At 37.1% G+C, this 14008-nt stretch overlaps 1 protein-coding gene across 6 annotated transcripts in view; it reads left to right on the top strand.

The window, feature by feature from the left end:
- Positions 1-14008, top strand: part of CDC14B (cell division cycle 14B) — a 46892-nt gene that overhangs the window by 21481 nt on the left and 11403 nt on the right. For 3 of the 6 annotated variants that reach the window (XR_008574649.1, XR_008574648.1, XM_054809672.1), the window contains exons 5-13: positions 718-794; positions 4051-4117; positions 5566-5628; positions 6541-6628; positions 6974-7204; positions 8440-8578; positions 8705-8858; positions 9603-9703; positions 12268-12413. Coding sequence is in view for 4 of the 6 variants with exons in the window: in XM_054809672.1 (XP_054665647.1) it covers positions 718-794; positions 4051-4117; positions 5566-5628; positions 6541-6628; positions 6974-7204; positions 8440-8578; positions 8705-8858; positions 9603-9703; positions 12268-12379 (1032 nt within the window). In the remaining 2 variants the exon portion in view is untranslated. The remainder of the gene's footprint in view (positions 1-717; positions 795-4050; positions 4118-5565; positions 5629-6540; positions 6629-6973; positions 7205-8439; positions 8579-8704; positions 8859-9602; positions 9704-12267; positions 12414-14008) is intronic. The other 3 variants (XM_054809670.1, XM_054809674.1, XM_054809671.1) reach the window with 2 other exon arrangements.

The raw sequence follows: 14008 nt of genomic DNA, 5'->3' as shown, positions 1-14008 counted from the left end.
TATTTTTCATGAGTTGGTCTTTCTGAATTCTTTTCTGAGTGTTTTTGACAGTAGAAAGTTTGATACATAGTGCTTTAAGTATGTTACTTCATTCTGTTCTTAGGATTTTGCTTCTGAAGCTACAGATACTTTTTTTTTTTTCCCTTTATGGCATCTGGATTTACTTACTGGATACTGGCTCACCAGTGCAAAGGAGGTAGTACAAGATTTGGAATACTGCAAATGTACTGCTGTAGGAAAATCAAAACATTCATGAATTACAGTTTTAATCTTCTCTGCTGAGTGTACACGCTGTTTTGTAGACCAGATGATTCATAGCTTTGCTGATATCTCTGTGGGGTTTTGTTTTGATTTTAATCTTAAAAGCTTAATTAAAAAAAATAAATCTACAAACTGGTCCAGCAGAGTTGCAGTAGAAATGTGGAAGAATCCAGAGCTTTTTCACTGTAGCCTGTGGCTGAACAACATGTGCACAAATCTATAAATTTTGTTTGAAAATAGACATTCCTCTAGGTTGAACAGTATTTTATATTGTTTATGTTAGTTTTATTGTTGCACACTTGCATACATTTGTTCTTGATGCCACTCTTTCTCAGAACTTTTGAGGTCTGTGATAATTAATTATGTCTTCTGTAATAAACAATTGACTTGAAGTTATTAATATCAATCTTAAAATAATCTTTTTATTTTCTTTTCTGTCTTTTTCCACTAAAATAGATAATATACCTGAGAGAATCTCCAGAAGACGTGTACAGGCTTATATTCACTGGAGGCATCTCATATCTTCCTTTCAGGTAAATTACAAGTTGTTAGAACTTTCTGTACCATGATATTTTGAAGAGGAATGTAGCATTTAGCAGTACTAATTTGGGATATTTTTTTGCTGAAGCTTTAACATGTGACACATTCACTGCCTGAGCTTTAAGTGCAGACTGCTGAACAGGGGTGTTAGCAGCTGGTACTGAAGTGTGCTGACAGAAGGTGAAGGAGCCGTGCTGCTTGGTATGCACTCTTGTTGAGCTTTTTGATCTACGTTGCTTCTCACTTGGCAGTCTGGTTTTGTGCCAGTAGTTAATAGTTAAATGTATCAAAATATCTGTCATTCATCACAAATGGCTTGTAATACTTCTCATGCTCCGTTTTTCCCACTTGTCAAATGTATGCAGCAACCTGTAGATACTGTTTTGTGCATAAAACATGCTGGCTAACTTCATATGATTTAGTGTAACTTTAAAGTATTTCTTTTACCAATGAGGAAATGTGTAAAACCATTGGTTCATGGTTGCTTGACCCTGAGGGAATGTAATCCTAGTTGTTTCAGGCCACAGACTTGACTTTGTGGCATTTACTGTGCTGCTTAACATAGCAAATAAAGTCCATCCGTCGTGCAGAGGAACCACTTCTTAATTTCTTCCAAACGAGTTTCTAAAAGTTAGGCTAAACTAACGTTCCGTTGGCTGCCACAATATGCAGAAAGGAATGACCAAGAAACTTCTTAGGAGGCAAGTTTACTGTCCAAGTATATTGTTACGGGGTGATTAATTCAGTCCTTGCTTGTTTGCGTTTGCTAGCTCTCGTGCTAGAGATGGGCTTTTGATGATTTGAATTTCTATTCCTTCCCCCCTGTCACCACCACAGTATAATGGTAACAATATAAGGGATTGTTCCTCCCCAGGTGCAGAACTTTACACTTCTTCTTGTTGACTTTCATGAGGCTCCTGTCAGCCTGTTTCTCCAGCCTATCAAGGTTCCTCTGGATGGCAGCACAATGCTCCGGTGTATCAGCCACTCCTCCCAGTTTTGTGTCATCAGCAAACTTGCTGAAGGAACTCTCTGCTCCTTCATCCAAATCATTAATGAAGATGTTGAAATTGAGAGTGAAATTTGTTTTCCTCCAGTCTTCAGGCATTTCTCCCAGTTGCCATGATTGATCAGACATTATTGAGAGTGGCCTTGCAATGACATCAGCCAGCTCCCTCAGCACTCATGGGTGCATCCCATCAAGGCCCATGGACCTAGGTATGTCCAGTTTGCAGAAGTATTCCCTGACGTGGTCCTCTTCCACAAAGAGTACATCTTCCTTACTCTAGCCTTTCACCCTGGTTTCTGGGACTTGGGATTCCTGAAGGTTGGTCTTGCTAGTAAAGACTGAGGCAAAGAAGACATTCAGTACCTCAGCTTTTTCGATGTCCTGTGTAACCAGGTCACCTGTCTCATTGAGCAGTGGGCCCACATCTTCCCTAGTCTTCCTTATGTCGCGTATGTACTTACAGAAGCCCTTGATATTTTCTTTGACATTCCTGTCCAGATTCAATTCCATGTGGGCTTTAACTTACCTACCTTTATCTGTGGATGCATGGACAATGTATCTATATTCCTCCCAGGATACCTGCCCTTGCTTCCACCCTCTGTATGCTTCCTTTTTGTGTGTGAGTTTGGCCAGGAGTTTCTTGTTCATCCATGCAGGCCTCCTGGCATTTTTGCCTGCTTCATATTCATTGGGGTGAACTGCTCATATGCTTGAAGGAGGTGATCTTTGAATATTATCCAGCTTTCTTGGGCCCCTCTTGTTCCCAGGGCCTTATCCCATGAGGCTCTTCGAAGCAGATATTTGAAGAGGCCAAAGTCTGCTCTCCTGAACTGCAGGGTTGTCAGCTTGCTTTTCACCCTTCTCCCTGTGCTAAGGATCCTGAACTCCACCATCTCATAGTCACTATAGCTAAGGCTGCCTTTGACTTTCACATCCCCAGTAAGCACCTCCTTGTTGGTGAGTATGAGGTCCAGTAGAGCACTGTTCCTCGTTGGTTTCTGTATCACTTGGAGGAGGAAGTTGTCACCAGTTCACTGCAGGAACCTCCTTGATTGCTTATGCCCTGCTGTGTTGTCCCTCCAACAGATACTGGAGTGGTTGAAATTCCCCGTGATGACCTGGGCCTGAGAATGTGAGGCTGCTCCTATCTGTCTGTAGAGGGCCTGATCCACTTGTTCTTCCTGGTCAGGTGGCCTAGCAGACACCCACTACAATGTCACCTTTACCAGTCCTCTTTTACCTGAATGGGATTCTGTTATTTCCTTCTCCTGCTGATTTTTCCTCCGCACCTTTCACACTGATTGATTAGGGAGGAGAAGGATACAAACAAATTGTAGAGACAGCTATCCAGGTTCTTCAGAAGTTCTTCCTCTTCTCAGTTGAAGTTTGAACACAATATATTATTTACTTTTTTTAAAACATTAATGATTCTCTGCTGATGAGAGCTGCATGGTCTCAGAAGAAAGTGTTCTGCCAAGACATAATATTCTTTGATGTAGATTCAGTTTAAATTTATTTTTTGGCTTGACTCTAGTATTCCTGTAGAATGCTTATTCTACAGTGCTTATGGAATCTCATAGTGGTCACATACTAAGAACATGCCGTTCTTGGATCAACAGACTTTAAAAAGTTGTAGTTGAAAGAAGGGGTTTTAATGAAAACCAGTTTCTCCTTATTTTTAAGCATTAACTGGTTTATGCATCTTAAGGAAAGTAAGTTTTAATACATCTACACAAATGTGTATCTTGATAGTTCTATTAAGATGCTGTTTACGTATACGTAGAATGCATGTGTGCAGCATCTTTTTTAAATGGACTTTGAAGAAAAAAATTGCAGTGTATCACAATTTCATTTTTTTGCAAGTGTACTTCAGAAGAAAATGTTCTAAAAGTGTATGTTAGAATATGATACTAATTGAGGCATTAACTGTTGCCACAAAGAGTTTGTATTATCTGAAACATACATGTTTCAGTTTTCATGTCAGAAATTGCATGTCAGCTTTACCAAAACTATAACTGGAATAATTTTACTCTTCAGTCATCTGTTAACTTATTTTATGTTTTGTTGTTATTGTAAGATGCAAGGTGGCATAAATGAAGTGATCATTTGACATAATTATTTCACTGTAATAGTAATTATCTTGAAGCAATTTTTAAAGGTGTTTTAGAGAAATATCTTCAATTGCTTTCACTTCAATTAAAATGAGATAATTTTACTGTTTTGGTCGTCATATGTTATAGGGATGCTTCCTTTGGTACTTGCAGTTTTCATCTGACATTGCTGGACTGTTTTCATGCAATAAACAAGGTCAGTGAAACAGTATTTTTCGTATTGCAAAAGATCACTAATAATTGCCCAACAGAACGCGGCAGCTTAGGAAGCTAGGATCCAGTTAGACCTGTGCAGTAGCACATTTTCTGATTGTTGCCTGGCTTATTATGTATTATGCATTGTAACAAAACTTCTAGATACAGCATCCATAGAAGTCGACCAGTAACTTATATAATCAACTAAAGAAGATTTTAAACAGGGAATTTTGAGTTTTATTTATGTAATCTTTCAGGACAGTCAGTCACACCTCTAATCCCTAAAAGTTGTGTTAGAAGTTTATTATATGCCTGCCTGGTGTTACATTTTAGGCTGAATATATATAGCCTTTGAAAGTGGTTTTGAATTGGTTAGTGATACTTTTTAGGCATTTGCAGCATGTGCTAATGACTTCAGGTTTTGCTTTAGTAATATAAATAGAACACAGATTATGAGGCAGGTGCTTTTTTTTTAAACTACAAATTATCATAATCTAGTGTTTTAAAGCAATACGGTTGTGAAGTAACATGGCATTGAAGGACAGGGGAATTGATATGCATTCTATTTAGTCTGTACAAGTAGTGAAATGGGGAGTTTTGCAGCTGTCCACCCTACTAAAGGCTTTTGTATTATGGGTATCTCTGCCAAATACTGGTGTTTTTACTGATTAAGCGAGCTTCTTGCAGATTTGTGTTTTTCAGCTTTTTTGGATGTTTTGGCATTGGCTGCTTCTATGCCAAGAGTGGTGAATTGCTATTCTTCTTAATACCAGTGAACAGCAAGGAAAAGTACAGAAGATTATGCAGTGAAAGAGGAGATTAGAATGTAGTTTTTTAAATATCTGGAGATAGGGGATTATCTGTGTTTGTGCTTCCTGACTTAACAAGTGGGTAGACTGCCAGTTACCCAAATGTTTAAATTTTTTATACAGGATTAAATATAATGGTTGTGGATAATTACAGGACATCAGGGACCACGCTAGTGTCTGCTTAGGAGTGAGTGTCTGCAAACAATTTAAAATCAATGACAATATTAGCATCGTAATGAGAGTGAATAGCATTCATGCACTAAAATATTTGTATTCCTTGAATGCAGACTTCAGAATGTACTCATAATTCCAATAAATATTTTTTGCCAGTTATTTTTCTCTTTTTTATTTTTTTACTGCTAGCAGTAATAAAAAGACTGAATGCTTCTGTAGTCAGGAATTTTTTACTGATTCAGTGAAAACAGAAAAGAGTGGATTTGCTTGTCTAACTTCACTTATATTAAAATTTACAAATCTGTTTTGAACCAAGACTGAGTTGATCTGTATTTTTTCAAATATATGAGGAAATCTCTCTGAAAGAGTAGAATAGGTATTAAGGGTCTTTCAGTAACCTAAGAGTGATAAACTGTCCCCGTTGAAATGATGTTGTCTTTGTTAAAAGCTGTATTCTGAATTTTAGGCTTTGCAGTATGGTTTCCTGGATTTCAATACGTTTGATGTAAATGAATACGAGCATTATGAAGTAAGTGTTCAGTATCAATCTTCTGATTTGTTTGCTGTTACTAATGCTAAGATGATGGTTTATAATATGTGCTATTTTTTTTTGTTTAATTAGTTCCATTTCTGTTTTGTCTCTTTAAAGTTTGATTGTTAAATAAAGATGTGTGGTCAGAGAGAGAATATTAAAATTTAGATTTAAGCATAGTCAGCCTCAAACATGGGAGGTAAAGCCGAAACCAAAATTGAGATAAATACTTTTTCCCATTATTATTAAAGCCCTGGAAGATGATCAGGGAGTGGGAATTTGGCCACCTTTTAGAGGTCATGTATATTCTTGAGCAGTCCTGATGAGAAACTTGAGGGCATACAAGTCCAAGTCTAACTGAATTCTGGAGAGTGATTAAAGTATGTATCTGTGAACACATGGCAAAGGTACAATAAAACTCTTTGAGATCAAGAAGGAAGCAGGGATGGGAAACTCCAAGCCTTTGGGGCAGGGGAAATGAATGTGACAGTGAAAGACTGCAACCCTTGACTATATGCAGTCTCAGAAATGGAAAGCTGCCAGTTACCTGTAAAGAGAAAATTAAATGTTCTTAGAACCTAAAAAATCATTATTTAAATTATGAACAGAGATAATGCCAAGGTCATAATTTAGGAACCTATAAAAAATTAAAAAGTGGAAGTTGCCCTTCATCTGAAGTACATCAGTTGTGTTGTTCTAAAACTCTTAATTTAGAAAGAGGAGAACACAGGCAAGAAAAGAGAGGTTGATAGCATCTGGCATCCTCCCGATGGAACAGAAAACAGGCAACTAACATAACTTTCTTTGGCAAAAATTGTACATCACATCTATCTAGCATGTATTTTGAAACAATAAGGAAAAGCCTGAAAATACAGGGATAATGATAAACCAAGCATTTTCTCTTGACAGAGAGCAGAAAATGGAGATTTTAACTGGATAATACCAAACAAATTCATTGCCTTCAGTGGACCTCATTCAAGAAGTAAAATTGAAAATGGTATGCTTAAAAAAGGAGGTGGGGGACAGAAGCCCACTGCTTTCTTAGTTGATTGTTATCAGTAAGAACACGCTTTAAAAATTGTTCCTCAAACAGTGTGTTTTTTCCTTGGCTCTTTTTCTTTTATAAGAACCCTGGCAGTAAAACTTTAATGCTTGGTTTAATTGCATCTGACCTAGGTGATTATGTTAAAATTCCATTTTCGGTTAGTCTATTTCTTTATGTTGAACATGAGTTCTATTTTGAAAGTGTTTTCATCTCTTGTTTTTGAGTCTTCGTTTATTTCTGCAGTTTGAGCCTTACTCTCTTCTTTTTTTTTTTTTTTTCCCTTCTTTTTTCAAATAGGCTATCCCCACCATGCTCCAGAGGCCTATTTCCCATACTTCAGGAAACATAAGGTCACCACTATAATACGCCTCAACAAAAAACTGTATGATGCCAAGCGATTTACAGATGCTGGATTTGAGCATTTTGACCTCTTCTTTGCTGATGGAAGCACACCTGGTGATACAATAGTTAAAACGTTTCTAAATATTTGTGAAAATGCTGAAGGTGTTATAGCCGTCCATTGCAAAGGTATAGTGCAAAACCAATTTATATTACAAGTGATGCTTATAATTACAGTTCCTGAGGTATTTTGCACTGTAATTTCATTATATCTAGTTATTAACTTCTCTGCCAAGCCGCAACTTTTCCATGCAAATTCTTACTGTGCTTTTGTTCTGCACTTCATTTTCTAATTTTTTTTAAGTTCCAGAAAAATCTTCCCAGCTGTTTCCAAGAATGAGGTTGGGGAAAGTGAGCCTGCCAATGTTAACAGCTCTTTGCTAGAAAGTGTTAGCACTTTCCAAGGATGCTTTTGAGCAGGAATTCAAAGTCCCAGCAAGGTTTATAGGTCTTCCTGAAAATACACAGTTAAATATACCAAGTCATAAACTTTTGAAAATACCAGTGCAGCTTTTTGAGGAGATTCCTTATAAAGTATAAGTGTTCTTCCAGAACCACAGAAATCTTTATCCCTCAGAAACACTTTGTACTAGCTGTACTGGGCATTCTGTGAATATCTGTTCCTCCAGAGTTAGACTGCCAAAGAAAAGATACTCAGAGCATGCCCAGTGCAGCTAGTATAAAGACATGGTTTTCTGTGGTTCTAGAGGAACTGTATTTCCCTTCCCACACCATCTTTAATAGCCTATCAGACATTTATTCTCCACAAACTTTGCTTCACTAGCGAACCTGATAATGCTGTGATTGAAGGAGAAAGGCCTTTTCTTAACCGATTTACCTGGGACCTGCAAAGACTGCATTTTTGTTCCTGGATCTGCTGTTCGCCGCATGTTTAACAGGATTATACTGTAAAGTGGAAGAATTGGTAAAAATATCATCTTGACTGTTGGGAAGGAAGTGCATATCTTACTCTCCAGTGCAATCTATGATCAATTTGCTAAAAGGTGCTTTGAGAATTTTGGGAAAAAGCCAGCTGTTTTATCCCATGCATAAGAACATTCTCATACCTATATACATATTCATAGATAAATAGGTAAGTAAAGATAAGTAGACTTACAGATATTTGTAAAGTCGCTGACTTTGGAAGGTTACCTCATTCAAAAACATATGAACAATGTGTTAGTAATCTTGTATATGGAAAAAAAAAATCAAATGGTGAATTCCACTTACCAAGTTTGATCAGTAACAAGTTTGTTTAATAAACTAGGCAAGTAACTATGTGTCCAAGTAATGATGTCTGTAGCTACAGCAGATTCCAGATGAAGATGAGTATATAAAAGAAGCCATTCTTTTATCTTACACAGCTGGTCTTGGACGAACTGGCACACTTATTGCCTGTTACATTATGAAGCATTATCGGATGACAGCTGCTGAAACTATTGCGTGGATTAGAATAAATAGACCTGGTTCAGTGATTGGACCACAACAACACTTCCTGATGGAGTGAGTAGATTGACTATAAATTATTTCAAAAATAGATCTAGATGTCTTTTTCTCCTTTTATTGTACACTTAATAATCTTTGGTATTAATTTGTTGTGTTTTGGGCTTTTTTTCCATGTTATGATAGCAAACAGGCAGAACTTTGGACAGAAGGAGATATTTTCCGTGCCAAGTTGAAAGAGAACCGTGAAATTGCTGTAACAAGAATTCTGTCAGGAGTGGATGATATTTCAATTAATGACACGGGAAACAGGAGGACCATCCAAAAGGACATTGAACTGGTAACGCTCCAAATATTATGTTCTTGTAAAAGTTGTAACCGCTGCTGAGAATCTCTCAAGTTCTGAACAAACCTGTGGGTATAGTAAAACTATGTTAATCAGATTATTTTTCTGTTTGGCCTTTTTGAATCAAGAGATATGTGGGTGGGAAGTTATGGGCAGCAAGTATGAAAAATGAAGTGCAGTATGTAGGTGAAGTAGGAGCACCCTTATCATACTTTAGTAATTAGGTAAATATTAGAACAAAAAAAGCACTTGCTATTTGCAATCAAAACCACTGTGATTTTGTTTTGGATTGTCTGTTGCTTCAGAGCGTGTGTATAAAGGGAAGGGGTGAAAGGGTTTTTGCTCTTTTTAGTTTCTAAATAACTGCAACTTCTACAATACCTTTTGACGCTGCCTTTTAAAAAACAGTACTGCTGTTTTGAAAAGGCAAGTGCTGTACATGAGTGAAGATTGTACTGTACTTAAGCAAAGATTTGACAATAAGTTTTAAAGGTAGACAACACTCTGAGGCAAGTAATTCATGACACCTTTTGATGGTTTACAGGTTTAAAAGCAGCAAACTGGAAACTGGAAAGAACAGAATTGTATTTATGCAAGTGAATGTCCTTTGATTTTATGCTGGCAAACTTCCTGTTGGGATAATTCTAAGTTTAAGATTTATGATAAGGTTATTTCTTAAATGTCGAAGTGTCTATATTTTAATCTCGGTTTACCCCTCCCCTGCCTCCACATATCCAGTACAGCGATGAAGATGAAGCAAACTGTGTAACACAAGGTGATAAGCTTCGTGCTCTGAAAAGTAGAAGGCAGGCAAAAGCTCCAGCAGCCTCTCCGCTAACGTAAGTCAGTTTCTGAATGTATAAATGCCAGGAATACTTTTATCCTCTTCTTTATGCATACTTCCCTTTGCCCCCAAAAGTTTGTTGCCAAGGCTACTTCTACTCATTTAAAACAAGCATGAGATTCACCATTTCTCTGAAGACTTTGTGAGCACTAAGGAGGCAGGAGAACTTTGTTAAAGACTTGCGTTACTCAATTTCTAGTTTTCTGCAATGTTTTTGATTCCAGTAGTCTGCACTTTACCAGCTTCCGTAGTATTTCTGAATGCTTTACTTTTAATCACAAACATTCCCTCGTCTTTCCTGTGGTAGTACAAAAATGGAAGAATATGACTTCGTGTGATGGTGGTTGATTGGCTGAAATAAGGTACACGCTGGTTTTTGAAGTAAAGTCAGCTGCCTAAGAAGAAGAGTGGAAAGAAGAATCTTTAGCTTCCTTTCATTTCCTCTTCCGTGGAGAGGAACTTCCCCTAAATTCTGTGGGCTTTGGAATAATGGCTGGTAGATCTGGAAGGCAGGGAGTAGCACTATTTCGGTAAATAAATTCAAAAGGAGTGCATTTCTGTCAGGGAACCTGGTATGCTAGTCTCTTTATTTTAGACAAGTACTGAAACACCACCTGTAAGAGAAAAGTTCATAGTCACCTTTGCATCTGTTGTAGCTTGTAACAACTGTAGGTAAGAAAAACTTTCTGTCTCCCATTAACTACAAGAGAATGCAAGATTTGCAAGACATATCTGGATCTCATTTGATTGCTAAGAAAGGAATAGTGACCCCTGGCTGTGAGGTTATTGCAAATGACACAGCACCAGAGTCACAAACCAAAGGCAACTTGGCTTTGGTTGTGCTGTCTTTCTGTAGGGGATGATGCTGCCAGCTGCTGGCCGGGTTTGGTTGGGGGTTTTTTTGGGTTTTTTTTTTTTTTTTTTTAAAGACCAAACAGTGTCATCAGACTTTTAGAAAAAGTGAGAGGTATGTAGTAAGAATGTGCTGAAGGTAAAGGAATATATCTTTGGATACCCTCACATATTGCTATGAATTAATTCTGCTTTTGTTTTAAAAGATTCTCTTTTGTTCATGCTCATCATTTACACAGCCAGTCATTTAAGAAACAACAGACTGAGAGCAAAGCCTGTACCCAACTGACATTAAAAAAAACCAAAACCAAAACACATCATCTCAGTTACCTCAAAGAGCACAGTAAAAACCAGCTACCTTGCACATTAGTTTCTAAAGCACATAGTGCCTTAGTTTCTACTTCGCAGTATTTTTTTCATAAAAGCACCTTTAAGTCATGTAATAAAGGTTGTGAAAGATCTCATTTATGGCATGTTGAATAGAACAAATGTAGTTTCGTATGTGAATGTAGATAGAATGTATGATAATCTATTCAGAGCCATTGTCTTAATATGCAGAAAGGCTATCAACTATTAAAAAATTATACCATTCATGAAGGATGCTGCAACATCACTGCTCTAATTAAAACTAGTTAGTATGTACTTCTGTAGAATTAAAATAATTGATCTAGAGCTTATAGTTGTATTTTATAGTGTGTATTGTTGCACAGGGAATTGGATTTCCCTCCTCCTGTTCCCCTGAGTTACTTGTATGGAGTGCAGCTTGTACTGAAATAATTTGGTGAAAAATTAATGTATAACTTCTTACATTCTTTGTGGTACTATTATTAAACCAAAATATTGCTAAGAATATTTAACTGCCCTACCTGAGTCAGAAGTCTTCCCTAGTAGAAGAGGTGTCAGTCTTTCTCCCTTTTAGTTCAGACAGTTAAAAATAATCTTGCAGTGAAATTGATTAATTTTATCTAAGCAAGCAAAAAGAAGCTTCTAAATTCTCTATGCAGTTTTATTTCACAGAAAAAAAAAATATGCAAAATAAGAGCACCATAAGCTGGGACATTTACAGAGAGCTAGAGGCATTGCTTATGTTTAAGTCACAAGGGATTTGTGTATAATATTTGTTAATGTTTATTGAAGTTGGTTGTATAAACTATATGCTTTGATGAATGGATACTTTGTATATGTTCTAATTAGCAATATTCTGCACCTTTGGCAAAGGATTATGAATTAGATTTTGCTACTTTGAACACAGGAAGGTAATATACCCTGTCATCTGGGTGTTTATGTAAATTGTTTGTTCCTACAAACTGATCTGTCTCTGATCTAATGTTAGTATTAAAACATATCATTGTGGAGTAGGATGTATGAATACAGGCTGATGAAACTGCGTAAGAGATGGCAGCAAGTGGTCAGAGATGTACTGCTCCAGAATGCACTTATTTTCAAAAGAGTGATACGGACTTTCTTTGCAATAGACAACTTTAGTGAGGATTTCAGAAAATTTGCTTTGATTCCAGCAACACGTGGATACTACATTTGGCAATTTATGGTTGCATGGATTGTTACAGTCACAGAAAGTAAGAAAATGCTTGGTAAATGTTATAGAGCAATATGCTTTTGAAGAACTCGAAACAAGCTAAGGTGCACCAATAGCTTTTGCTTTTGAATTTTTGTTCATCTTTTCCTCCCCCTCCAACCCCTTTTTAGATGGGTCCTAGCTATGCTGGTGTCTACACTGTGTAGCATTGTCATCTGGTGGATTGTATGTGGCTCCCTTCTGCCCAGCCTGCTATTCTGTCTAGATGGTTTAAGAACATAGTAACCATCAGGACCCCCTGAGAGAGAGCCACTGTGTAAGTGTCCCATTCCATTTCTCTACAATAGCTCACGCTTTCTGTCTAGTATGTCTCATAAATGCATGTTTTCATGTCATGTTTCTTACTGGCTTTGTTGCAAGAGTAAACCTCACTGCTCTGGCTTGGTTGTGTTTTTTGTATGTTATTTGGAATAACTGAGTAATGGTTATGGCTGGCTTGCAGGGCTTTTATAATTAGGATAATTTATAATTTTGAAGCCTTTCTTCTCTGCATGCTCCTGCAAATAAGCAAAACTGTATTTGTAAAAAGGAAAAAGTACTGCTTTAAAATATGATCCTGTGCTTTGCATATTGCAAATGAAGATGTTAGCTCCAGTTTTACTTTGAAATTCATGAACTTGCAAAGGAGTTTAGTTTCCCAAAGGATGATTTTACTCACATGAAAGGCCAGGAATTAGAATTTGTTAGAAATGTCAGTAGGTCTTTGCTTTTAGTAAGAGATTATAGCAGTGTATGCCATAAGAGGCAGTAAAATGGGACTTCTTTTTTCCTTTTTACCTTAACAGAAAATGAGGCAGGTTGCAGTATTAGGTCAAGGCTCAGTTGTTTACCCAGTCAATCTGGTTTCATCTTCTTTTGTTCTCAATTATTTTTATAGAGCTTTACGAGACTAGTTAAATCCCTTCTTTGTGTTACTTGGATTCAGGAGCTGAGTAGAGCATTAAAAACATTAGTTCCTTGAGTACGGTTTTCACTTTTTCTCCATTCTGCTTTTGTCAGAGTGGCTGCAGTGATTGCTGTGCCTCACTTCCACTGAAAAGATGCAATGTTTTCATCAAATGACAACTTCCATCTTTCAGCCAAACAAACAGCAGCGCGCAGAACTGCCAGGAAGTGTGAACAGAAACTTTTTGCTTGCTACCATGTCTCCCTGGCACTACTCTACCATCACCACCCTCAAAGCGAAATGATTACTTTGGTTGAATGCTTGAACCTTTGGTGCCCTCAGAGGAAAAAATAGGTCAGAAAGTGTTTCACACCAGAGTAGTAAGAAAGAAAAGGCATTCTCTCCTGGCAGAACATTAAGATTAAGAGTGTCTATCCTTCTTACCTTTGGCCTTGCAACTTTTTGTCTGCACTTTTAAAAAGCATGGGACTCTTTCTGCTGAAGTAAATGACCTAATAACTAACGAGAACAGGAGGACTTGTGGACAACTTAGTTATCCTGTTAGCCTTAGCGAAGGTCATCTTAATCTATTCTTTTGGAGGAAAAAAACCCATAAAGAACACTTTAGCTGTTTCTTTTTTTTCCATTGGTACCTAACTTTGTCAAAGAACATACTTAAATGAGAGGCTTGTTTTCAAAGTTTTACACTGAATGTAGCAGTATTTCTTGTCTCAGTTTTTTCCAGAAGTCAGACCTCAGATTTCTAAACAGACTAAAAAGCTAAACTTAAAACACAGGTTAAAAAAAAATGAAACAATCTGTCCTTTGTTTTCCTGTACTGTAAGATCAATTTCACTCAACTATCATCCTTTCTTTCTCTTACGGTTTCTGTGTTATGTCTAAAAATTCCCTTGCTAGAGGGAAAGAGAAAAGATTGTTTGATGTGGGTAAATGTGTCACAATGC

Source organism: Grus americana, chromosome Z (assembly GCF_028858705.1).
Source record: "Grus americana isolate bGruAme1 chromosome Z, bGruAme1.mat, whole genome shotgun sequence".
NCBI lineage: Eukaryota > Metazoa > Chordata > Aves > Gruiformes > Gruidae > Grus > Grus americana.
This window is presented reverse-complemented; position numbering and strand designations above follow the sequence as displayed.